We start from the raw sequence: 25,157 nt of genomic DNA, 5'->3' as shown, positions 1-25,157 counted from the left end.
TGCCCTCCCTTCTTTTTTTCCAGCAGCATTATGGGATGGTTTTAAAATATTAATATGAGAGTGCATTTAGCAGAGAGCGGCTCATGTGGGAATTCTCCTGAGACTCCACATTCAGGCCACAGGGGAGCCTCTGCCCGCTCCTCTGCCTGCCTGATTTACTCTAAATGCAACATTAATGATTGTGTTTCCGTCTGCGGGGTGTTATATTTTCCAACGCTCACATGGAGGGCTTGCCACGGAGAAAACACACGCACACACACACACACACACGTTGGGAGAGAATCCACACAAAGCCGCTCAGCAGAAAGATTGTGTTGTTCTGCAGCAGCTGCCAACACTGATTCAAACAGACTGGGTGTCATCTCCTGTTAAAGCTCGGAACAGACGACCCCTCCCTGTGAGACAAACACACACACAATTACACAAACAAGGACGCGCACACACAGAGCCACAGTAAACAGCTCCTGTCAGCATCGCCGCGGTCATGACTCCAACTGACTCCTTTAAAGAAAAGGGACCAAATTGATCCGGAGGACCTCCTTATCTTCACCGCCATGAAGATAACCATGCAGCAGCTCCAGATCAGAGTGGTTCAAGCATCTCTGCACCATTTCAGAGCTCCACACTGACACACCCACCAGGTGAGGACACCCAACAACCCCACACTAAATCAACCTGTCAATCATTCTTTTCTGATTTCTTTAGCAAGTGAAAACTAAGACGTGAGGATCTGCGCTTCCGTTTTCTCATCAAAAAGTTTTTACTTGCTTGGTTCTTTTGGGTTTTTCTCTCTGTTTCTGTGTGGAGATCAAAGTTCCTTCCTTGTTTTGCCTCAATTTGGTCCATTTCTTTTTTTAGGACGTTTTTAAGTTTCCTACTGTTGCTTCCATCAAGCTTTCTGCTTCCCGCTGCACCTGCATTCTTTTAAAATCAGAAAGACCTCAACATTTTTTTGCAGTCTTCAGAAGAAAGAAACTGACACATTTTAAGTCATTTTAAAGGATATTTTGGGTGGCATGAGTCATGCAAGAACACATCAGGAGCTGATCTGTTTGTCTCCAACTGATACGAGACAAAAACAACAGAAGACAACCCCAGTTTGTACTTTTCCCGAGGTCACAAGCTTCCCTGTGACCTGAAAACATAAAATGGAGCTTGCTGGCACAGAAAATGTCCACATTTTCTGAATAAGTGGATAAACTATTATTCAATTACAAAAGGTGTGATGCAGTAAAGGTTTTTTAGGATGCCCTATACTGCAAAAAGAAGTCATCTAAAAATATCTTAAGCTTTTCAGAGTATATATATATATATATATATATATATATATATATATATATATATATATATATGTTAATATATTACCTTCGCCACACTAAAGAAGGATTTTTTTAAATTATATATGAGTTATTTTCACTGCTCATATCTTACCCGGAAGTAAGACGACTCGATCTCTGAGGCTCCGCCTTTTTTCCCTCCTTGTGGGTGCCGCCCATTTCATGATGTCATCCCAGAGCCGGCCTTGGCAGCGTGTCTGCGTTTCACCCACAAAAAACCAACAACATCTGAACTTTTGCAAACATGGATGTGCATATTGTTCGTGTTTAGCCGATCACCACTAGATCCACGGAGAAAGTGGGCGTGTGACAAGAAGTTAACTTGAAGGTTAACTTCAAACCAGGTAAATTATCACCAATGTCGAAAAACAAGGTTGTAAATCTTTCCAAGTCTCAAACACTTTAAAAGTGTAGCTGTTACTGAGAAATAATCCAACCTTTGTGTTCCAACCTTTTAAGATTTTTCTTTGTACTTTTTTCAATTTGTTGTTATTTTTCAGGTTTTTTTATGTTCTAAGAAAAATAGATCATATTCTGACGCTGTCATCATCGATCACAATGATCGCTGAAATGCAACTTCTGCAGGACACCGATATTAAACTTCATGGTTCCTGTTGAAGATAAAAGCATTTGGATGAATTCTGCATGTTCAGATGTTCATCAACAGCATGAATTTTTCATTGGGTGTCATGATAATTATGAAGTCTTTGAGGAGCGTCCCCCCCCCTCCCATGTCTACCCACATCTGCTGGAGTCACCATGAGATCCACGGTGGTTCTGGTTCCTCTGGTCGGCGCCGCGAGGTGCAGCTCGTGGAGAGGCAGCGTGACATGTGACCTGGTGTAAACAGCGTCCGCCCCCCACCCTCACCGACAGCTCTCTTAAGCAGGCGGGCACATAGCAGCAGGCCGGGGGCCGCGCTGCTCTTCAGGTGCTCAATAATTGAGAGCGCAATGCTGAAGAGTCGCAGGAAGTCATGCAGAAACTCTCACCGAGTGTTTGTGCGTCTGCTATGGGTGTGTGTGAGATGGGGGCTCGGGAACCCCCCCTTCACATGGTGTACTTGTTGCGACATCAGAAAATTAGTCCCTTGTGTTCACCACCGAGTCTGTGATGAAGGTGGGATCCTCCTCCTCCTCACGTGCCACCAAAGGCCTGGATGCTGATGAAAAGTCCCACAGCACATCCGGATGGGAGGGGGGGTCCTCGTTGTTCTGGTGTGGACATTAAAGTTTTAGTTAGCGTGGGCCTGCTGAACGCGGCTGCAGCTGGAAAGCAGCCATGGGCGACAGCATGTCAGACATCGGGCCGCCGGCCACCAGGCGCCGCGGCGCCACAAACAAGTGTTGCAGCAGACCCACGGGGAGCCGGCGCTACATACGCTAACATCGCCCGGCGCTGTTAAAATGGCTGTCGTACACCGGGACTCAGAGGTGCTCCGGCGCGGGGGCAGAGCGTCCACATTCATTAAACTCCAGCTCAAGGACCAGACACGCTGAGGTACTGAACACAGACTCCAAACAGAACAAGAACATTAGCCGGAGAACCAGGAAAAGACCAGAACCACCCGCCTGGAGCTGCTGATCTGAGCTGCAGGCAATGGCACAATGTGGAAACACGGTCATGGAGGGGTCCAGATCTCAGGTGGTTCTGTTCTGTTCAGATCAGGATGGTACGGTCTGGTTTGGAATGGTTCGGAACAATCTGGTCTGTCTCAAATGTAGACTGTACAGTGTGAGTTAGAATGGTTCAAATCGGTTAAAAATAGCAAAATCTGGTTCTGGATAGCAGAACCAGATTTATCGTTATCGCGATATCAAGCTGTGTTGGAAACTGCAACAGATGCTTACCTTAAATGTGGTAAAACAATCTTATGGCAGTATTCAACAAATCAAATAAATCCCTTTATATCATTGACCAATCAGATGGAGCCCTTTCATGTTGATGTTTGCCTCCTATGTAGACGAGGGTCATTTGGAGTATAATTTCAGTTATGTTGAATCTTATTTAAATTAAACTGTTATTTAAATTATTTAAATTTTGGTTGTTTCGCTATTTGTTCATCTATCGCAAGTTAAATTGTCATCGCAATATTGATCACTAATGTCGAGTTTTCCTCATATTGTGCAGCCCTAATTTGGACCAATGGTTCCAGATGTTTTGGTTCGGTTCACATCAGAATGGCACAGTCTGATAGAAGTAGGGCGGGTTTAGAACCACACAAATAGCTAAGTTTATTTTAAAACAATACAGAATGGTCTGGTTTGGTTCACATCAGAATGGCACAGTCTGATATAGCTTATGTTAGTTTAGAACCGGACAGTCTGGTTCAGAACAGTTCAGTTTGGTTTAGATTAATAAAAAATGGGTCAGAATGGTCTGGTTGGATTTGCATCAGAAGGGTACGGTCTGAAATGAATTGGGTAAGTGTAGTTCAGAATTGTACAGTCTGGTTCAGAACAGTTCAGTTTGGTTTAGATCATTACAGATTGGTTTAGGATGGTCTGGTTTGGTTTGCAACAGAATGAAATGGTCGGATATGAATTTGGTTATTGTTTAGAACTATTTGTTATGAATCCCAACAGTCCAAATTGGTTTAGAACAATGGTTCAGAATGGTCTGTTTGGATTTGCATCAGAATGGTTCAGTCTGATATGAATTGGGGTTGTTCAGAACCGGACAGTCTGGTTCAGAACGGTCCAGTTTGGTTTCGTTTAAGGCAAAGATGTCCAGAATTTGGGGCAGAAATGTCATAGTCTGCTCCGCTCAGCTGTACCATGATTCTCCCGTGCATACACAGGTTCTAATGCTGGACAGATGCTCACATTGTTGCTCTGTTGATCATATTTTCTGACCACCAACCCCCCCCCCCCCCCCCCCCCCCCCACACACACACACACACACTCACCCCCCACCACCACACCCACAGTGTGTACATTAACGGATGGGTTTGAGTCTCTTCATCAAAGTTTTCTGAATGGATGATCCTGCTCATCATGAACAGATCTCCCTATGACCAGAACCAAATCAATGCAACAAAAGGGGCAGAAAAAATGAAACCAGCAAATTGCTTCTCGAGCCTCTGAGAGCTTTGAAGTGCTGTTTCCATTCCATTTTGACCAAAATAAATGTGTATTTTTATTCCAGCGAGTGTCGGGAGGTTGCAAATGGGTTCGGAATAAAAGACAACATTTTGATTCAGAGGCCACTGGTGGCACACAAACCCTGTTTTTGATTTTCCGTGTGGGCTCATTGTAAGGCCACACCACTCGTGCCCCCCTATCACTGGTTGATCAAGTCAAAGATGATGACCCGCTCAGCGTTAATGCCTCTCTGCAGGCAGAGCTGTTCACTGTGAACCAAATCAAAGCCCGTCTGCTGCTGAATAGAGTCTGGTCCTGCTGTTGGAAGACTGCAGGCGGAATGGCTGACCTGCGGGTCCAGCTTCCAAACAAAGCCTGGAGAAAGCAGAGTTCACCCTCTGTTCTGCCTGGACTCACTGCAGAAGCGCAGAACGTCGCCTCATCTCTGAAGGAGGCGCAGCTGAACCGCAGAAGGATCTCCAGCAGAGCCTCTGCAGGAGCCTCTGTGATATTATTCAGTCAATCTGAGAGGCAACCTGACATTTCTTTCTCAATTAAAAAGAGAATGCCTCTCTCTGAGATCCCATCCGCCGAGGTGCAAACTGCTGAATACAAGAGTGGGGGCTTTTAGGAAGAAACGTTTTCTTTGCTGTAATCCACGTAAAAATCAGCTCTTTAATCTAATAAAGGCATCATGCCAGCGCTGCTCAGCAGGTGTTAGCAATTCTTGCAAGAAATGACCTGCATGCATGTTGATGCTTGTGCACAAACAACCCTTCTTAAAAATTGTCTGGCTAAGCACAAAAAAAGAATCTTTGTTTACCTGTTATTGCTATTTTGGGAGGACAAATCCAGTTACTACAGGATTACTTTGGTTTTCATACAAAATGCCCAATTTAAACCATTTTATGAGCACATTTTTTGTTATACTTCATCACTGTACAAAACATTGATGTCGGGTAATGCTACGCACACACTGGGGATGTGATGCCCGTGTTCAGCCCGTTAAGCTTTTAGTAGACGTGTTCACACTGGACTTTTGCAACCCGATGCAAACGCACGTATTGCAGTTGGAAGTGGCTTAGTGTAAAATGTCAATGAATTAAAGGGGACACATTCATACGTCAACACCATCTGAGTCTCTGACTGGTCAAAGTTCAACTGGTTTAACCTTTAATGGCTACGGGTTTTGTACATAGAGTCCAAAAACGGACTAAAAAATGTGCCTAGCAACACGTGAAATTGTACGCAGAAGCCTTAAACACTGGTATACTTGTGTTTACATTGACTTTTCGTTGGAATTGGTCGCTTAAATGCGCATTTCCACGCCCTTTGTGAACCAACCATACGAACCTTCACGCTTTGAAATTAAGAAGTCTTTTCTTTGGAGTTGCCAATGAGGTAAAATATTAAAGTTATCGCCAGTTAAAGATCAATTTTGGCAAAAATATTTAAAGAAAGAAATTTTAAGACAATTCTATTTTTAGTTTTGTTTACCATCCATCAAAAATGGGAAAGAAGCAGAGCATCAGGGTGCGTGGAAAAAGCGTCAAACGATATGAAAAGGGAAGTTTATGTCTTCTTTTTAATAGTTCTTTTTAAAAATAATGTTGCTTGCATTTTGCTTGTAGGCTGAGCTTTTAAATGGGGTGTTTCATAACTCACATAACTCAGGTCATAGTATTGAAGAACAGCGCTCCAGCACTGTTAGCCATCAAACAGAGTGTGTGCACAACTTACTTCCTCTGCATAGAGCAGTGAGTCATCTGCAAACAATCTGAACATTTTGCATTAGAGGTCTGAAGCTGGCTGAGCCCTCATACCCGAGGGGACAGGCTTCAGGATATCAAGAGCCAGAGCTCAGACTCACAGCGCCGTCTGCTGGTAGCAGACCCAATACCCACCGTCTTTGTCTCCGTGGATATTCCTGACCTTTATGGTCCTTTTAGGTGAATGTTTTTGACTGACACCAGCATCTTCTTCATCACTTTGACCTGACTGGTTTACTGAGCCATAAAAAACTTTGCTGTCCTCACTCCTGTCCTCCTCTCCATGTACTTTGGAGGGGGGGGGGGTCATCCGTCGGCCGCATTGTGGTCAACACCTACACAGTCAAATGTGTCCATCCTGGAGAGCAAACATTTTTCTCAAACAGAGCTGCTCACAGTTTCATCCACAGAGTCCATCAGGGCCCTGAAGCTCTCAGGGATGAAAAATGGCTTGGAGAGTGTGTGTCGTCTTTAATGTCCCCCCCCCCTTCAAGGTCTCCACGGCTCTTGCCTCACTTCATCTTCTTGGCATCTTTGTACACCGGCCAGGTCCAAAATGTCAAACGTTGCTTTCAAAGTTGCTTCCTCTGTTAGACCCTCATAAATTGTTGCAGCTTTTATGAGGGAAACTGGTAGAGCATAAAGGACACGGGCCCCCTCCTGCTCGTTTAAGGACTTTAATTTATTCCTGTTTCCATGGCAACTATCTCCTTGGTCTTTGCTAAAGCAGTCACCTGACAGAGGTCCATTAGTGAGTGAATGTGCTGCCTGCACGAACTGCATGTGTATTAGTGCAGGGAGACTTGCAGTCTAAATCTGTCAGGCTGTCATTTGGTCACCTTTAAGTGATGCCTTTAGTCTCCGCCTTCAGAGGCTCCGCTTCATTAAGACTGGCTGTGCTCTGACTTACGGCTTGCTGACAGACGGCTGCAGGTTTGTGGCAAGTAACTGTTGCAGGGCCACATCTTTGGTGATCCTGAGTCTGCCTTTGTTAAAACTCACCTCAAGAGTCAAACTTTCACGGCGCTCAAGAAATGCTGCTTCAAGCTAAACACCTACATGGAAAATCAAGAGTTGAGATGAGGGCATGCAGACTTCCTCTTAAAGTGAAAAAGAAAAAGAAATGATGAAGTGAAACGCAACAATCAAGGAGAAAACAAAGACAAAACACTGAAAGAAACCCAAATTCTGACATAAAATAAGGGCATAGATGTGTGTGGAGGCAGAGAGTAAAATGATGTTCAAACTCTTACTTTTTTCTTCCAAAACTCACAACGTGTCTAATCCAAATTACAAACAGGTTTACGAACATATTTAGAATTCAGGAAAATGATTTTGTGGAATTTTTTTGCTTCAACTTGTGGCATCAAAATCGTTCTTCTTTCTTCAGAACTTTGTTCAGAATGTTTTATGAAAAGTTGAGGCTATATTTGTAAAATGAGAACATAACTGAAACTCAGTTACTTACTGAAGAACCTTTTTCCAAAGCTTCTGCTGGGCTCTCCTGTCAGGTCATCGTTGTAAATGAGGAACTGGTCTCAACTGATCATCCAGGTAAAATAAAGGTCTTTGTGTGCAATACTTTTCACTTTGACTTGAGTCGAAAGACGCAACAGTGAGAAGAAAGATTCTTCCTTAATCTCTTAAAGCTACCTTTGTCTCAGTACAGTTTTTGACTTTACTAATTAAAGCTTTTCTTCTCAACAGACAGACTGTATTTAATTGTTGACGTTGGATTCCTGTCAGCTGGATTTGATATAATGATAAACTAATATATATTGATTGACATTGAAATACTGTTTGTATATTAATATAATAATAAATCATACACACAAAAACACACACACACTCCCCTGATGTTCAAGGATTTGAATGTCCTCAAAAGATCAACAGACTCAGAAGTTTACATTCAACCGGAGACGTTACCATGAAAGGAGACATGCTACATCAGTTCCAGCTACAACGCGATGTTTCAGACTGTGCTTCTGTTTGGTGGTGGCATCACAAAGCCATGAACCCAGCTTCCACCGTTAAACTCTGGAATGGAGTGGATTTGAAGGCCCGGAAATTCACGTCCTTCCGATCCGACAGACGTGGAAGCATTTCTTTAATGAAAATTCCCCCCAAATCTCCTGGAATTGTGTTTGCAGGATCTAAAACTGTGATGTCACTTCAGCTGCAGTGACTCTGGAACTCAAGAAGCGCAGGGGGTGGAGGTGTTTGATCCTCAGGATCTGCAGACGGGGAAACATGAAAAACAGAAATGTTAATTTAATTTCTGAGAGACGAAGCAAAGTTTAGTTCCGTTGAGATGCAAAGAAAAAAAAGAGACGTTCCTGATGTTTTTAGAGTAAAGCGAGATCTGATCAAATGTAGATAATGAAAACCTGATCAAAAATACACCCCATGATAAGGCGGAGGTCTTCAAGGTCGCGTCTGTAAATTCCTTCTTCGACTCGAGAGATGAAAAAGCTTTTGAACTTTTTTCCTCCATGTGAAGAGGCCATCGAAGATCTCCACAGAGTCAGCAGATACTGATATCAGACACCCTCCAGCGGGTCATTGGATCTAAAGCCAGATGGGGGGGCGGGGCGGGTGGTGGTGGTGGTGGTGGTGGGGGGGGGGGGGGGGGTTGGTTGTCCGACCACACGAGGAGCCCGGCCTCAGGAGGGTCTTCAAGACAATCTGTGTCAGCCTGTGGTGTTTGTTTGTATGATGAAGATGATGCTGAACTGTGTTTGTCTGAAACAGATCTGCTGCTTCTCCCCGATGAAGAACGCGACATGACGAAGATGTGATGAGGCTCATCAGGAAGTTTGAGACCACAAATCTGAGCAGGAACTTGACGAAGATCAAAGGACGAGATGAAAAATGTCAAACATCATTTAAGGAAAAGAGGAGGATAAAGCTTATAAAAGGAAGAATGTGATCAAACCGATGATAGAAGCCTGGGGTGAAGGATTGAAGATAAACATTTTAGTAAGACTCTTTGTCTTTCTCCTTTGTCCAGTAGTTGGTCTTTACATATTTTTTTAGTTCATTCGTGGAGGTTACAGCGTTCCTTCTAGAGTTTCTGGTGACCATGTAAAGGCCGTGTCCCACAGCCACTACGTACATTTTGCACACGTTGCATGGATGAAAACGGGTCATACGTGGACATATGTGGAAAGGTCGTTAGCAAAAATCATGCACAAGATTTACGTGACAGTTGCGTAGAAACTACATAAAATACGCGTAAACTGTGTAATTCTCAACCAACCAAAGAGTTTTAACAGCTCAAAACCAAACTCATGTATGAGACCCTTCAGCTGAAACCCGGACATCTGTGCACATCAACAAACGCAAGAAACACTCGTGAATTACATATTTATGTATCATGAAAAACCGAAAGAGGCTGTGTGACGTGACCCCGTGGTGATTGTCCTTTAGGTTGATGGGAGGTCCCACTGATTCGCTTCTGTTCAGACATTTCTATCTTACGAGTTTACCATTCGTGGTTTCATAAATTTACACTATTATTTTCCATCCTGCTGTTTGCATGAACACAAATACATTTAGTCGCTTTCTCAGTTTAGTTGTGTGTGTCATTCCGTCCACTCCCACCCCAAAAAGGTGACAAAATACATGCTATAATTATCAGAATTAATTAAAAGTAACAAACATCAACCCAATGTCAGTGACCAGCCAATAAGGCTGCAGACCCCCCCCCCCTCTTCCTCTGGCTGACAGACAAAGAAGACGTAGAATAAATATGCTGTTTGATAAGACAAAAACGTTTCAAATTCTAATGAAGAGTATATGAAATTATTTTCCTTTAAGGTATCCCATTATTAAATGATAAATATTTTGGTTAAAAAAATCAATTCAGCCAAATTGATGATTCTGTAGTGTTTTTGTTCCATTACCATTCAGAGAAATTTTAATTTGATAAAATATTTACAACTTGAAAAACCACATATTTATTTGTTGGCATTTTCATTTGTTGTTATTTCACAGACTGTGAGGATTCTGGAGCAGCGGAGGAAGACTGTGCGTTCATCTTCATCCCTAATTAGGCAGCATGCAGTCGGAGTGATGACAGGAAAACACTGACATCTGCAGCTCAGAGAAACGCTGGAGGAAAGAATCCAGGAGGGAAACTGACGCGTCTGGCTCTAAATTATTATTTTTAAGGTTCGTAATGTTTCACTTGCTTTTTTCAGCGTAAAACAAGAAAGAATGAAGCAAAAACTGAAGCTGTGCGGGAGACTAAAAATAAATGCTATTAGAAATGGTCCAGTTTCATGGCGAAAAATACTTTGAATAAATGTAGGTTAACAAATAAATGTTGGAAATAAAACATTAAAATAGAATCCAATCTTTCGCACGCGGGTTAGTTTTTAGTTATAAAATTACTTTCGAAATAAAATAAACAAAATTTAGTTAAATTCGAAATTAAACAAGTCTAAAAAATAACTGAATATTTAAATAAATAGCTAAATATTTAAATAAATAAAGAAAGAAATATTTAAATAAATAAATAAATTTGATCCAAGACTTAAAAAAACACATTTTCTGATGACAGAAACACCGTTTTTTGTTTGATTTTCCCCCGCCTTGACTTGTTTTTGCTTGCAGTCTTTGGACCGGACCGGCGCGCACGTGCGGCCCCGTGCTTGCTGCGGCTCCGCTGCGGGGGGTGGGGGCGGCAGGGAGTCTGACCCAGTTGTCACGCGACGGCATGTTGAAGTGAGGGGGCGCAGAAACCGGACAGGTCACTGTGCACGCGGGGGCAGCGCCCTGAGATTTGAAGATTTTGTGCGCGTGTGGGGTTCGTGAGCTCAGATTAGGCTTTAATCCTGCGGCGGCCTTTAATATTCCTAATGTGACTTCATCTATTGGCTCAAAATGGGACAGATGTCAAAACCTGCTCAATCTGAGCCCCCCGACAGGCCCGAGCACCGGAGCCCCGTTAAAGTGGGTCACGGACCGGGCTGGCTCCCGGTGCGCGTCCACTCTGAAAATTAAAAGAAATTAAAGAAGAAGTAGAAACGCGCGTGCACAGTCTGAAAACCCCTTTGCCGGTGGTGGCACTACCGAACACGCGCGTGAATAGGCCTGAATAGCGCGTGCTTGGACAAATCAGAGAAGAGGAGGAGAAAGGAGGCCCTGCACGGTGAAGTCTGCGCGGCGCGTGCGCTTTTCCTTCCCTGATCATCACACTCACGCAGCCGCTAGCTCGTGCGTCTTTTCTGTAGCGCCTACCTTCATTGTTTTATTTTAATCTTCCCCATTATGTTTATATCATTGATTTATGTTGGTATCCGTTTATGCCTATTTCATTCTAAATGCGCGCACGTGTCGATATACACGTATATAGACTTCTTGAATATTGCCATTTTAATCAAATTCTAAAAATGTAAGTTTTTTGAGCTTTTATTCCTTTTTTCTGCGACCACTGCCGCTGCTTACGTCATTGGCCGCGCTGACACGTCAGAGCGTGGAGCTCCAGCGGCCTCTGCTGGACAAACGCCGACACTGCAGCAACCGCAGAAACGGACAGTGGATGAAGACACTACTTTGATCTCAACGTAATTTAATCTTCAGTTTGACAGAGTTATGAAACAGCTGTGTCTTTTTCAGACAAAATGCAGATGAGATCGCATCTCTTTAAAGCAGTTTGCGAGGGTTCAATAACTTTCTGTTTGGATGAGTCTGTGCAGCAGAACTTTAGACTCACTGCAAACAAGTGAGTCAGTCAAACATGTTTGACCTGAGCTGGAAGAAGTCAAGTCTACATGCAGGCGCTACATAGAGTCAAATAAACCTACCATGTTTATTTAATTTCAAAATGATTTCATAATGGTATTGGTCGATTCCATTACTAACTTGCCTCAGACAGATCGATCTGGTTGAATTGCAGGACCAATCAATGTATCAATTAATTGTTAATGGTTACACCCCGGTTATTTTCTGATTCTGAATTAAAGTTTTGTCAGTAAAACAAGATCCTGTCCACCACGACAGACCAACGCCAAATTGTTGGCCTCCATAAAGTGTCTTAAATACATCGGAAGCAGCTGCTCTGCATGGCCGCTCAAATAAAAGCCCTTTGCTCAGCTCTGATGATGACAAAAGCTGATGACAAAAGTCTCTGGAAAGTTTCTTTGAGGAGAAAGGAGCCAGTGAAGAAACCGAGGATGAGCCTTTGATTTCAAAGAGAAAGAAAGCTGCTTTTTAGCAGACATTTGCCCTCAAAATATGGATTTAATACAACAGTCGTCTCCACGTACCATCCTTACTTTGCATAATATGCAGCGACTGACTCTAACAAATACACTGCTAACAACGTTGCCTATGGTGAATTCAGGATTATTATATTTACGAAATACCAATTTTAGGACGATTGTAACATTTTATTTTGTTTTATGTATCATTACACCTTGAAACTTGGGTGAGACTGAAGTTGGCCTCTTTATTAGTCTCCACTTTGTCGGTTTTTACCAACTTCAAATATTTTACGGAGAAGGAAGATTCAAATAAAACCAAGTTTACGCAAAATATTTACACAAATCTACGATAACGATCAGATTATTGTATTCATTCTATGACACTGGACTTCTTCTTTAAATGAAGGTTTGAACTTTGAGAGTTTAAAAAGAGAGAAAAGAGTTTTACAGCATTAAATCATTTCTACGGATTTCACCTCTCACGTGTCATGTATGGAATGTATCCCAGACAATAAACGAGGGATCTTTGTACTTATTGTTTTATTTTTGTTATTTTGTTATTGGCTTTCTACATTTAGAGCAGTAAAAACCGCCGAATTTAAAACAATTCTTAATTGCCATTTCATGACATTTGTGGCCTTAGCGGCTTGCCATACATGAGGAATTGCAGGTTAGTGAAAGTGAAAGCAACCGCGGATCTCCGTCAGAGTTTCTGGAGGAACGCTGTTCGATGGCCTACAAAACCAGAACCACCGAACCAGAACCACACGAACCGAGCGGGGTGGAGGTGAGCTTCACAGCTGATACACGCGCGAACAGTCACCGTGACGCGTCGTTTTAGGTCACGTTCTGCCGGTGTTTGCGCGGGAAGCAACTTTGGGAAATCTGCGAAAGCGTGGCTCGAACATGCGGGGAAATCCACATAGCGAGCCGTATGACGTCATCTATTTACCCGCTTGTTCCTGATCAGGGTGACCGAGGGACCCAGAAATACACAAATACACACACACTTTCACACACAGGAATACACAACCACACACTCGCCTTCACACACAGTAATACACAAATACACACACTCACCTTCACACACATTAATACACAAACACACATATGCCTTCACACACAGTAATACACAAACACACACACGTTTTCACACACAGTAATAGACAAACACACACAGTAATACACAACCACACTCTCACCTTCACACACAGGAATACACAACCACACACTCGCCTTTACATACAGTGATACACAAACACACACTCGCCTTTACATACAGTAATACACAAACACACACTCGCCTTCACACCCAGTAATACACAAATACACACACTCACTTTCACACACATTAATACACAAACACACATATGCCTTCACACACAGTAATACACAAACACGCACACGTTTTCACACACAGTAATAGACAAACACACACACAGTAATACACAACCACACTCTCACCTTCACACACAGGAATACACAACCACACACTCGCCTTCACACACAGTAATACACAAATACACACACTCACCTTCACACACATTAATACACAAACACACATATGCCTTCACACACAGTAATACACAAACACACACACGTTTTCACACACAGTAATACACAAACACACACACGCCTTCACACACAGTAATACACAAACACACACGTTTTCACACACAGTAATAGACAACCACACTCTCACCTTCACACACAATAATACACAAACACACACTCGCCTTCACACACATAAATACACACACTCACCTACACACAGTAATACACAAACATGCATCTAGATCGAGTCCAGTTTCCAGTCCAAAAGTCATCTAAAAGCTACCAGACCCTCCAAAAGAACCGCCCAAAAAGTCAATCAATGATAATTAGCATTAATTAGTTGTCCATTAATTAATACCTGATTGAAAGTATTTTTTCAGACATTTCTTATGGTAATTCATCCACCATTTTTCCAGTCAGTCAGAGCAAAACATTAAAAACAGGTTCTTTATCAAACACCAAAGAAGAAACGTGAGCTCATTTGCCGCTCTTTCAATCAAACATCAAGAACAACACACAAATGTGTAAATACCGGTACTAGAGGTTCTGGTATAGCTTCTTATAATGATCGAAGGGTCAAATCCAAATCCAAAAATATGAGCAAATCTCCTTGCAAAAAGCATTAAAGTGTGGTTTAGTGTTTAAAAACCTCTTTTTACAATTGAAAATGTTTCCAAGTGTTAATAAAACTTTTAGAATTAAATTAAATAATTGCGATTACTCCAAAAAGTAGGCTATTTGTTGTTTTTGTAATTGTGTAGAAACAGGAAGTTTTGTGCAACACCAACAGAAAATAATCCCTCCAAAAATGTACTGTATGTGGATTCAGAAAGCAAATGATCTTACACGTATGCCACACACACAGTTGTCTGCCTGCTTGCCTCACGTTGTGTCTTTTCAGTGCAGCTTTATGTCAGATCTGAACACTAAATGAACGACACACTACAGCCACCCACCCAAAGACATTTCTGCCCACAAAATCAGAATTTAATCTGCCCAGTTGGGCAGGAAAATCTGACAACACTGTTAACTCCTAAGGAACTATTTTGAATCTGTAATTAACCTATGAAACATGTTTTTGGGCACGTGGAGAAGGTCCCAGCTGGGATTTGACCAACACCCTGTGACTTGTTGATTCTTCACATTAAACAACAGTTTTATATCTCATGTTTGAAGCCTGAAATGTGGCGAAAGGTTGAAAACTTCAAGAGGGCCAAATACTTTTGCAAGGCAAGCGATATAGTTTACTCTAAGAGGATTAAGAAAAACATGATAGAGACCCTTTAAGGACATTTTGCATAATGCTACTGAGATAGGGGTAAATGGCTAAAATAGGGTTAAAATAGGAAAACCTGCTAAATTTAGCAAAAGCCTTTGTTTGGGTTCGCCTTTATTTCCCATCTTTGTTTTAATTCGGATGTGCGAGCTCGTTAATAACCTCAACATACAATTTTCTCAAAACTATCCTGTTAATTCACAAAGGAAAAAAAGATATGGACAATATCATATACAAATCTGTTAAGAGAAAAATAAACAGCGGTAAAATGGAGATGTTATGGAACAGCGTCCAAGTCTGGTCCCTGGTGGACTTGATTGCTGCATCCTCAAACTTTGCTGATCCAACTTCCTCTGTTGTTCTTTGATTCACTGATGATGATGATGATGATGATGATGATGGGGATTTTGGGATCTGATTTTTCACAAAAGTGTGTCATTTGGTGGCTACAGATGAGTCAGCTTGTTCTGTCTTTGTGTTGCAGATCACAGACATCCACCTCACTGTCCCACAGTCTTTGCTGAAGGACCCCAAGCCGCCAAGGATTCGTATATTGAAGAAAGGAGATGCCTTTTGTGTGGTGACGGGAACTTTTAAAGACTTGGAAAAACTTGTTGAGAAGCATTATCTTCCAGAGAGTCCGCAAAAACTTGTTGAGAAGCATTATCCTCTAAAGAGTCCGCAAAAACTTGTTGAGAAGCATTATCTTGCAGAGAGTCCGCAAAAACTTGTTGAGAAGCATTATCCTCTAAAGAGTCCGCAAAAACTTGTTGAGAAGCATTATCCTCTAAAGAGTCCGCAAAAACTTGTTGAGAAGAATGATCTTCCAGAAACTCCACCTGTGGTTGTGCGTTTGATTGTACTGGAGTACGTGGAATCTAAGTGCAAAGAAAAACTGGAGAGAATCCTGGGTGAGAATTTTGATCTGAAAACTGGGCCGGAGCGTAACGGCACCACCCAGGTGATGTTCAAACATCTCCAAGGCTCAGCTGTGAGCAGCTGGGAACAGAACTTTGTGAGACAGAGATTTATCACCTTTTACCAGAGGACAGCTTCTGATCTTAAGCGGATGAATCTGGATCTGGGCTCAAGGGATTTATCTGAGCTGAAGCAGCGCTTTCCTCTCCTGCTCTTTAAGAAGACCAAGCCGGTGACTGTGATCGGACCTTACAGTCATGTTGCCAAACTAGATAAGTTTCTGCACCCAAGTCCACGCAGCAGGAGGGGCTCAGAACCTGTCCCAGCGAGTGGCAGATTGTCTAATTCTTCCCCCAGACAACGTTCAGAGGAGATGTGTCCCATCTGCATGGAGCCGATGGCAGCCAAAGACACAGAACAGCTGCGATGCAAGCATTCCTTCTGCAAAGACTGTCTCAAACAAGCTTTCAGCTATAAAAAAGTTTGTCCCGTCTGTGGGGAGCTCTATGGTGTCCTAAAGGGGACACAACCTGACGGAGGTTATATGGACATCAGTAAAGATCCAATACCTTTACAGGGATATGAGAAATATAAAACTATAGTCATCAAGTACTACATCCCAGATGGCATTCAGAAGGTAAGATCCCCTCATCCTCTATTGGATGAAACACTATTGAAGGGCTATTCCCCACCGGTTCCCCAAATGTTACTGCTTTCCTTTGCCTCATTCTGCATTCACAATGAACGCAATTTAAACGTCAAGGGCGTCCTGTTTCAATGCTAAGTCAATGTACAGAATCTGAGGTCCTGTGGCGCGTCGGTCCTGCAGCAGCGTGCTTTTAGGATCCCGGTGCAATTTGGATGTCAGACTCAGCGCGTCGAGAGTTCAATTAAGAAATCTGAAGTTTGGCGAGATTGACGCATCGTGTTAACCAATCTGGGACCCAGCTTTGAGGCCTTGACGTCTTCAGTGGGTAGAATCCATATCCAATATGGCTGATCAATGCAAGGGTTGTCTTCCTGAACTTCCATGCATATCTTAACTCGCTGGGTCTGCGGCAGCAGCTCTGTGTGCCGGCTAGCCAGCCGCCCAGACATTTTGAAAAGCAGGGGTTTTGCTAATGTCATATTCTATAAAAACCACAAGAATAAAGGATCTCTAAAACCAACAGTCAATTGAACCTGGTGTTTTTGCAGGAGGAACACCCAAACCCAGGTCAGCCGTATCAAGGTGTGTCACGGACAGCATACCTGCCAGACTCCCCCGAGGGCCAAGCCATCCTGAAGCTGCTGCAGCGGGCCTTTGACCAGAGGCTCATCTTCACCATTGGGCGCTCCACCACCAGCGGCAGGAGCAATGTGGTCACATGGAACGACATCCATCATAAGACGTCCAAGCACGGAGGACCTTCTCAGTGAGCTTTGCAACATTTAATCATGTTTGATCTTTTTGTCTGATCAGTTCAGACTCTGGATATCTTCTTGTCGTCTGAAAAGCTGTTCTTCAAGCTCTTTCTAGACCTTCACCAACGCTCAAAGGAAACTCTGATTTCTGTGTTTATAGCTACGGATACCCCGATCCTGCTTATCTGAGCCGAGTACGAGAAGAGCTGAAGGTCAAAGGAATCAAATGAGAAAGTCTGAGGTGCGTAATCACGTTTGTGTCAATTAAACAGAGATCTGATCAGATGGCAACCGATTAGAAAGCCGTTTACTACATCCAAGGAGTTTACTTCTTTCTCTCTCTGCTGAAAGCCACAAGGTGTCACACTGAAGCTAAATGGAGAAGGTAAAACTTTAGGAAATCTAAAATGCTGCTGAGAAAAACGGGGAAAAAAATGTTCAGATCTACAAAATTGAAATATTTTTCTAATAAATGTAGAAATATTGTCATTAAGCTGAGAAATTGTTTCACAAACACTATTTTTTAGTAATGAGGTTCCTTTTTTTAAAATTCTATGTAAAATATACAGTAATAAAAAAACTTTGCAAACTAATGTAGATAAATAATTGCTGAGTCAGACATTACATTTATTATTTTTATACATAAGAATTTACTGCTAATGACCAAGAAATGAGTATGAATTTCCAGCCCCTCCAGTGCTGCATACAGGTCACCTCCAATGAACCTATTCAGTTTCTATTAAGGGAGTCTGTCAGAGAATCTACTCCAGGATTTAGACAGGATCCAGGATGTATCCTGATCTACCCAGATTAGAAGTCTGCCTCCATCCATGATCACACGGATCCAGGTTCTTCCCTGATCTGTAATCTACCGTGATCCAAGACTAACAGTAGCTGCGGTTCCACGTGCAAAATGTCTTTGAACGGTTTAAAGATCAGACTAGAATTAAACTGTGTCAATGGGCCTAGGAAAACTTTATCCGATTATAACAAACGTCTACATACGCCACACTTTTGGTCGGCATAAATCATTCGGACATGACCAGGACCACCTAAAAGACCGGAAACGGGCCTAGAAAGAGAAGTAGCAAAGTTCTGTTGTAAGCAAACATGGCCGAGGTTAGCATCCACGAGATGATCTTCTGAGCGTGCTTTTGTTCTTATTATATCATTTTTTTAAAGTGACTCTTCGCACATAGCTTTCTAAATGCGTGCGACCAGTGCTGAATTCTTTTGTTGGCGGCACAGACCCAGATGAGGAAATGGATGCAAATAACATCAGCCCTTTTTTTCTGAACACAAATTCATGATTGTTTGCAGTTTTCATGCATTTTGCATCCAAAAACACACACGACATCCCGAAGCCGCTCCTCTGCTCGGAGACCCGGTTCTCTGTAACCGGGCAGTTTGCTCACACAGAGCTGCCGGACTGCGGTCCGATGCCCCCTCTAGAGTTCGCACTCTGGAGTTCGCACGAATGGGTTTTGCAGAAATACTTTCCCATGTATTTCTGCCGATTTCGGCAAATACACCGATCCTGCATTTAGCCTAAGTGTTGGTCAACCTGCATAGTTTTTAGAGACAGCAGAGATCTAGGCGGCACCTTTGCTTCATCAGACGTTGTTAAAAAAGTGTTCATAAAGTGATTTTGTTTTCACTTAATTCTGGTTTATTCAACAAACATTAATGGAGCATTTTGATATTCCATCAAAACATATATTTCATCATGAATTACAAAAATAATGCAGGTAGAACATGAAAGATTCCCTTCATTCCGGCTGAGGAAGTCTGGCTCGGTTCTCCCATCCGTGGACGGGTTCCTGCTCCGACAGCGCCCCCTATGGGTCCGTTCAGAGCAACGAGGAGTCGTCTATGTCTTAAGGAGCGTGCCGCTTCCCTCCCCAGCGTAAGAAAATGGGCTCCGTGGAGAGAAGTGTGAGAAAAGTCTGGACAGGGCTGGCAGGGACCCTCTGGTTGGTTTCTGGCCCTAGCAGAGCCTCCCCGGTCCAGATACTCACTGCCCCCTTCGCCCGCAGGTTACAGGCGCTCACTTCTACTTTTGGAAAGAACATTTTGGTTTAAGTTGTGCTACATTAGAGCCTGACAGGAGCATCGGTGCTCGGGAGCCTGATGGAGGGTCTTATCTCGGTGCGTGAGATGCCGCATGGCTAGCTTTAATGTCGATGGGCCCTTGTAGAAACCGTGCAAAAATGCAACGTCAAGTTTAAAGCACAAGTTCAGAAAATAGAATCAAGCAACGTCGGTTTAGGAATGGAAATCCGAAAAAAGGAATTAATATTGAATGGAATCCAATTCACTTGTGAATCGATCTAACGAAAGCGCGATTTTAGAAAATCAGAACCCGACTCTGCAAACCATTTCTAAACGGTCTGCTGCAGACTTTCATGACTAACAAACATCTCCTTAAACTGGATCTCCTGAAGATTTTTGGGTGATTTTCAAAGGGAAGTGCAGAAACATGCCCCGTCAGCAAACCTTACGCCTCAGCCGGGCCTACCTGATTGGTTAAGCTGCTGTGGGGACAGACGCAGTTGCACGTGCTCAGTGAAGACTGATCTTTTGAAACTAAAAGGCACTGGTATGGGGGCAGCCAGGACACTGATCTGTGCCCCCCCTCTGTGAGTTTAAGTTATGGCAGATCGGAAAGTTAGGCCCAGAAACAGAAGAGGAACGATGCAGAAAGAGAAAACATCCAGGTGGGTGTGAGTGTCGGTCGCATCCTAATATAAGAGGCGGCTGCAGACCGTCAGAACCGCCGTGGCGCCGAGGCTCACTTGGTGAAGGCGGCGATCACGGCCCAGAGCAGCTCGTTGGCGTTGGGCTTGGCGCTCTCGCCTTCGGGCTGCAGCTCCAGCAGCTGCCTCACCCTCTTCATGGCCAGCTCATACTGGTCGTCCAGCAGCGGGGCAAAGGCGTTTTCCAGAACATCCGACGAGTGGGCCAAGAAAATAAGCGCAAGCAGGCGCTTGTCCATGCGGTTGGGGTCATTGACCCACTTGTCTAGAACCGCCTCCTGGACCTTCTTGATGAGGCGCTGCTTGATGTTGCCGTTGGTGAGCGGGTGCGTGGTCATGTCGAAGAGCAGGAAGTTCTGCTTCTCTGTGGTGAGTACGCCTTTCTCCACCAGGTTCTTGGCCAGACGCTCACGGACGTTTCTCAGCTGGTAGTGTAGCTTCAACGGGTTCCACGTCTCTCCTGTACAAAAGAGACAATTTCAGGTCACCCTGACCGAAACCACACGGAGTACGGCTCAGTAACTGATCCATGCCGCCTAACCCAGTTAACACGCAGCGTTTTATCCTCTGTGTACTGTGTGTACAATGTATTTGATCTACTTTGAAAGACCCACTCTGATGAAAATTGTGTTCTTAGTGTTTTTAACATGTTCTCTGATGGAGGGCATGTTTAAGGAAAATTAGGATAGATATTACATTTCTGGGTATTCAAATCAGTGTGAATCAGGAGCAGATGAAAAATTCCGATGGTGCCTACACACTGGCCATTTGTTAACTCTAACGCATTCATGAACACACATTCAGCTCATGGTGTTCACACCAGACGAGCAGGGAGGGGGTACTCTTCTTCTTCAGTGGCGGCCGTGGTGCAGCGGCAGGGCGGTCGACCCATGATCGTAAGATTGCAGGTTTGATTCCCGCTTTGCACGCCCATGTGTCGAAGTGTCCTTGGGAAAGATGCCATTTCTTTGGTTTATTAACTGTTTACTAGCCCATGTTTGCCACCTACAGTGGGATGAGGCTTAATGCCAAATGTTGAAGCGTTGCAAATCTCGCAAATCTTGCTCCAGGCTTTTTCGTTCACAGCTCTGTTCTGATATACAAACTTCTCGTTTCTCCTTCGTGATCATGTCTACAGCGGTTGGACACTACACAACCGTCACTACCAAATCCGAGTCCCTGACTGGACATAATTCAGCGTCGTCAATTTTAAGCGGCCAAGACTTCAAGTTGAACTTTCAGCATACATTCAATGAACAACCGTTCCGTAGAGCCCGCCGTCAGACTAGAAAACTATCGTAGCGACGCATGAACTCCAGCCTTTACATAGACCTCTCATTGAAAGTGGACGCTTAAACGCGAGTCAACACAGCCACCGTGAATCTAGCTTGAGGCATCCACTTGTAGAGGACTCCAGATCCATGTTCATCTTTGTACGTCTCTGAACGGGTATCTGGCTAAAAACGGTACGGCTGGATAGCTCCAACCGGTAGAACCGTTAATGTTAGGCTGGGAGTATGAGGAGCCGTATAAGCTAGCAGAAGAGAGTATAAACAAATGGATGTCAAGTGGGGGCGGGCTTGCTCTGTGCCAACAGTCCCGCCCACAAATTAGCAAAGGATTTCTGAGGGATACCTGTCGCTCTGCAGAAACTATGTCCAATAAAATGAGAGGTTTTGTGATTTTGGCCAAAAACGGCAAAATCCTAATTAAAAGACCACTGGGAACAAATTTATAGATGATCTTGGTGGGACTTTAAGACTTATAAACGGTGGAGCTTTTCAGATTGATTTGAAGTCTCGTTGAATTCGTTTAGCCTCAGGAGAGGTTCAGTTCTGGACTAACCACTGCTACAATCGTGTTCTAAGCACTTACGGGGTTAGGCTTTACTGCAAGGGGCCCTTTGATCTCAACTCCGGGAGAGCGTGGGCTTGGGACCCCATTCAGATCAACTCTGATGGATTTTGTTTCTTGGTATGTAATATTTTCCCTGACATGATGAATAAAGTTTGCAAATGCAGAGCAGGAAGGTGCTGTCCGTGTTTTTTTGCTGCACGTACATGAAGTTAGTGATGTAGCCTAGATAACGCCCTTACAGGACGCTTTTTATTGACATAATTTGAGAAAGAAAGAGTTAGTTGCATGTGGATCATTTGTTTTTCTGTCAGAAAGAAACCAAAGGTCTGGTCTGAGATGAGGTTACTCTTGGTCTTATTAACGTGCACCACTATGTAAAACGTATTTGAACAAAAAATTACTAAAAACCCCGAAAAAGATTGTTGTCGTCTGAAACAGTTTGAGACAGATTTTCTAAAAGGTTTTCTAGCTGCATAACTAAAGACTATATTACACCTGAGGGCAGTTCTGATTACTGACTGAATATCTCTATTGAACACCTGTGTCAAGGTTTACAAACGCCAAGAAGCTGTGCTGGTAGTGGAGTTGTGCAGACGGTTGTGCGATCGGCTTTGCATTCTCCCCTTTGACTTTCAGAACCACCAGTTGTTCTGGTCCGGTAGCTGCTAACCTGACTGTGCTCTTGTGTTCACAGGACGTTGATACAAAAGCGAGAACGCCCGGAATGAAGGACCGTTATAGACGATGACTGCGCTCCAGCTTCATCAACAAGTGTAAAGATTTAACTGAAGTAGAAAATGGACTAATATTGGAAAAACAGAATTTGACTTTAAGTCCATGACACGCTATTCTTATAATAGAAAGCTAGCTTCTCTCACAAACACTACATTAGTTTCTCGAACGTACGCATCCATCAGAGCGCCGTAGGCCTAATTGTTCATATCGTGCTGCACTGATTGGTTTCTTTTATTTCAAATAAAGTGTCTGAAATGACTCCTGACTGTCTGATCATTGACTCGCAGCGAACAGGTGCACACTTCCAGACACAAGACGTCTCTAAGGGTCTTTGAGATTGAAAAGCTGCAGATTTGAATCATGTTCTCTCTGGTGGGGGGGGGGGGGGGGGGGGGGGGGGGGGGCTCACCACTCAGCAGCTCGATCCAGCTCTGCACCGTCTCCGCAGGCTGAGTGTCCTTGATGTGCTTCAAGGCCTCGTCCAGGAGGACGTCGCCTGTCGGAGCGTCGGACTTGCAGATCACCTGAGGAGACGAACAGACCATCACTTCCTGGTCACATCCACTCGTGCTTTGGAATGTTTCGGGATCAAAACATTCCTTCCGACGAGTTTGGATGAAAGAGCGGAAACATGAGCCGGTCGATCAGAAGGGGGGATAAGGGTGCTAAAACCTTCTTAGACTACAGCTCTGCTGCAGAACAGAGATGAGACATGAGATAAGTCATGACGCCCCGGCCCCGACTGCAACACCGGGAGACGCTCGCCAACAGACAGCCCTACCTTCCGGGCCAGGAGGCCTTTCCGTCTCATGCCACAGGCTTCCAACTGGAGGCGTCCCCTCAGAGCCAGCTCGATCAGCATGCAGCCCCGCAGGCCCGACGAGATGCAGTCGTTCCAGAAGGAGGTGTAGCCCTGCAACAAGAAGACACAAGCTGACTTCCTGCTCTGGAGGCGGGCGGGGCCAACCTGAAACTCTACAGTCTGGAGCTGGAAAAACCTCAAGTCAGCAAAAATGAGACATCTAAAGCTCAGATGACATCAGAAGAATGAATCCCAGCTCTCACTGGAGTTCCACAGGGTTCTGGTCTCTTTCCTCTACCTTTCTAAAGGCTGATTTCTGATGGTCCGGTTGTGTTGACACAAAAAATTAGAACGGTCATTAATCAACCAGAATGTTTACATCGCTTAGGGCTGGACGATTAATCGATTAACTCCAATTTTAGACTATTTTGGGGGGAAACAAGAGTTTCTTTTCACAGCTCTCTTGCGCTTCCGTTGTTCTCGGAGAGCTGCAGCTGAAAACAGCAGCGAGCAAAGAGGAGCTACTTCGACGAGGCTGAGAAAAAAAACAAGAGTGCATGAGCCGCTAGAGGCCCCGTCAAAGCATAGCCAAAAATCTGTGCTGTTTTCTCAAACATATTTTCTGCAGAGCGGCAGGAGTTCATCAGAAATGTGCCTCATCGCCTGTTCCACCTCCTGACCTGCTCGCTAAAAATGTTCCTGCGGGGAAATTCCTCATGCTGAACAACAAGTTGCTAAAATTGTGACGCTGACATTACAGTGGGCGTGGCCAAAACATGACACGCCTCTTTAACCACCGCCTGTTGTCCATGTTCCTAACGCAAGGAGTTGGATGTCGTCACATCCGGTCAAAATCACAATAACAACAGAACTTTAAAAAGAAAAAGACACGTGACCACAAGAGTTTTCCCAACTCTTTTGCCACCTCTATGTCTTCTCGTCTCCCGCCTTCGGCGGCTGGTCGCCGTTCAAGGCAGACAGGCTCGTGTGCGGTTCGTAGCCTGTTTACCTCTCGGTCCTTTAGCCCCAGCAACAGCACCTCCTCCATCAAGGTCAGCCGGGCTTCTTTGGAGTCTCCAGTGTCGTCCCGCGCGTCCGCGCACTCGGTCGCGTGTTCATCCTCCTCGGCCAACGAGCGCTCTTTGTCTGCGGCACTGCGCGAAGCTTCGGTCCGCCTCTGCACGAGGCCCGAACCTCTCTGAGTCAACGAAGTCATGGCTCCAACACAGCCGGAACCGCCCGCCGCGGTCCGCTCTGCCCTAGGAGGTCCGCCGGTAACTGCTCAACCATGTGGGGCCGGCAGTGGCGCTCTCGGGTCCCGGTTACAGGCTCCGGACCATCCGGTAATCCGCTTCACTGCTGTCTGAGCTCAGGCCAACATGGCGCCCCGCGGATTCTGCAGTACCCGACGAGACCAGCAGGTGGCGACAGACCGCAGGCGGAAGTCAGGATGGAAA

General features: G+C 44.2%; 2 protein-coding genes and 1 long non-coding RNA gene across 3 annotated transcripts; 2 read left to right on the top strand and 1 right to left on the bottom strand.

The window, feature by feature from the left end:
* Positions 1–444: 444 nt before the first annotated feature.
* LOC144994494 (uncharacterized) lies at positions 445–10,392 on the top strand. The gene is made up of 3 exons (XR_013658051.1): positions 445–641; positions 8,941–9,168; positions 10,186–10,392. It is a non-coding gene; the product is annotated as an uncharacterized LOC144994494 (long non-coding RNA).
* A 2,653-nt stretch (positions 10,393–13,045) lies between these two features.
* Positions 13,046–23,156, top strand: si:dkey-3h3.3 (uncharacterized). The gene is made up of 5 exons (XM_011479700.4): positions 13,046–13,185; positions 15,713–16,783; positions 17,344–17,561; positions 17,711–17,791; positions 22,858–23,156. The coding sequence occupies exons 1-4, from the start codon at positions 13,129–13,131 to the stop codon at positions 17,778–17,780; spliced, it is 1,416 nt and encodes a 471-aa protein (XP_011478002.1). The 5' UTR covers positions 13,046–13,128; the 3' UTR covers positions 17,781–17,791; positions 22,858–23,156.
* Positions 19,197–25,130, bottom strand: golph3a (golgi phosphoprotein 3a). The gene is made up of 4 exons (XM_023958823.2): positions 24,710–25,130; positions 23,680–23,811; positions 23,308–23,422; positions 19,197–20,766 (listed from the first exon to the last, which is right to left on the bottom strand). The coding sequence occupies exons 1-4, from the start codon at positions 24,914–24,916 to the stop codon at positions 20,342–20,344; spliced, it is 879 nt and encodes a 292-aa protein (XP_023814591.1). The 5' UTR covers positions 24,917–25,130; the 3' UTR covers positions 19,197–20,341.
* Positions 25,131–25,157: the final 27 nt, after the last annotated feature.

The sequence above is a fragment of the Oryzias latipes genome, chromosome 9 (genome assembly GCF_053564925.1).
Source record: "Oryzias latipes strain Hd-rR chromosome 9, Olatipes_Hd-rR_3.1".
Lineage (NCBI taxonomy): Eukaryota > Metazoa > Chordata > Actinopteri > Beloniformes > Adrianichthyidae > Oryzias > Oryzias latipes.
This window is presented reverse-complemented; position numbering and strand designations above follow the sequence as displayed.

Coding starts and splice junctions, on each gene's coding strand:
- si:dkey-3h3.3 (XM_011479700.4), top strand. CDS start 13,129: ATGGCCTACAAAACCAGAACCACCGAACCAGAACCACACGAACCGAGC. Junction 13,186..15,712: donor ACGAACCGAGCGGGGTGGAG/GTGAGCTTCACA, acceptor TTTGTGTTGCAG/ATCACAGACATCCACCTCAC. Junction 17,562..17,710: donor AAGCACGGAGGACCTTCTCA/GTGAGCTTTGCA, acceptor CTGTGTTTATAG/CTACGGATACCCCGATCCTG.
- golph3a (XM_023958823.2), bottom strand. CDS start 24,916: ATGACTTCGTTGACTCAGAGAGGTTCGGGCCTCGTGCAGAGGCGGACC. Junction 23,812..24,709: donor TGGGGCTAAAGGACCGAGAG/GTAAACAGGCTA, acceptor TTCTTGTTGCAG/GGCTACACCTCCTTCTGGAA. Junction 20,767..23,307: donor CTGGATCGAGCTGCTGAGTG/GTGAGCCCCCCC, acceptor TCTTTTGTACAG/GAGAGACGTGGAACCCGTTG.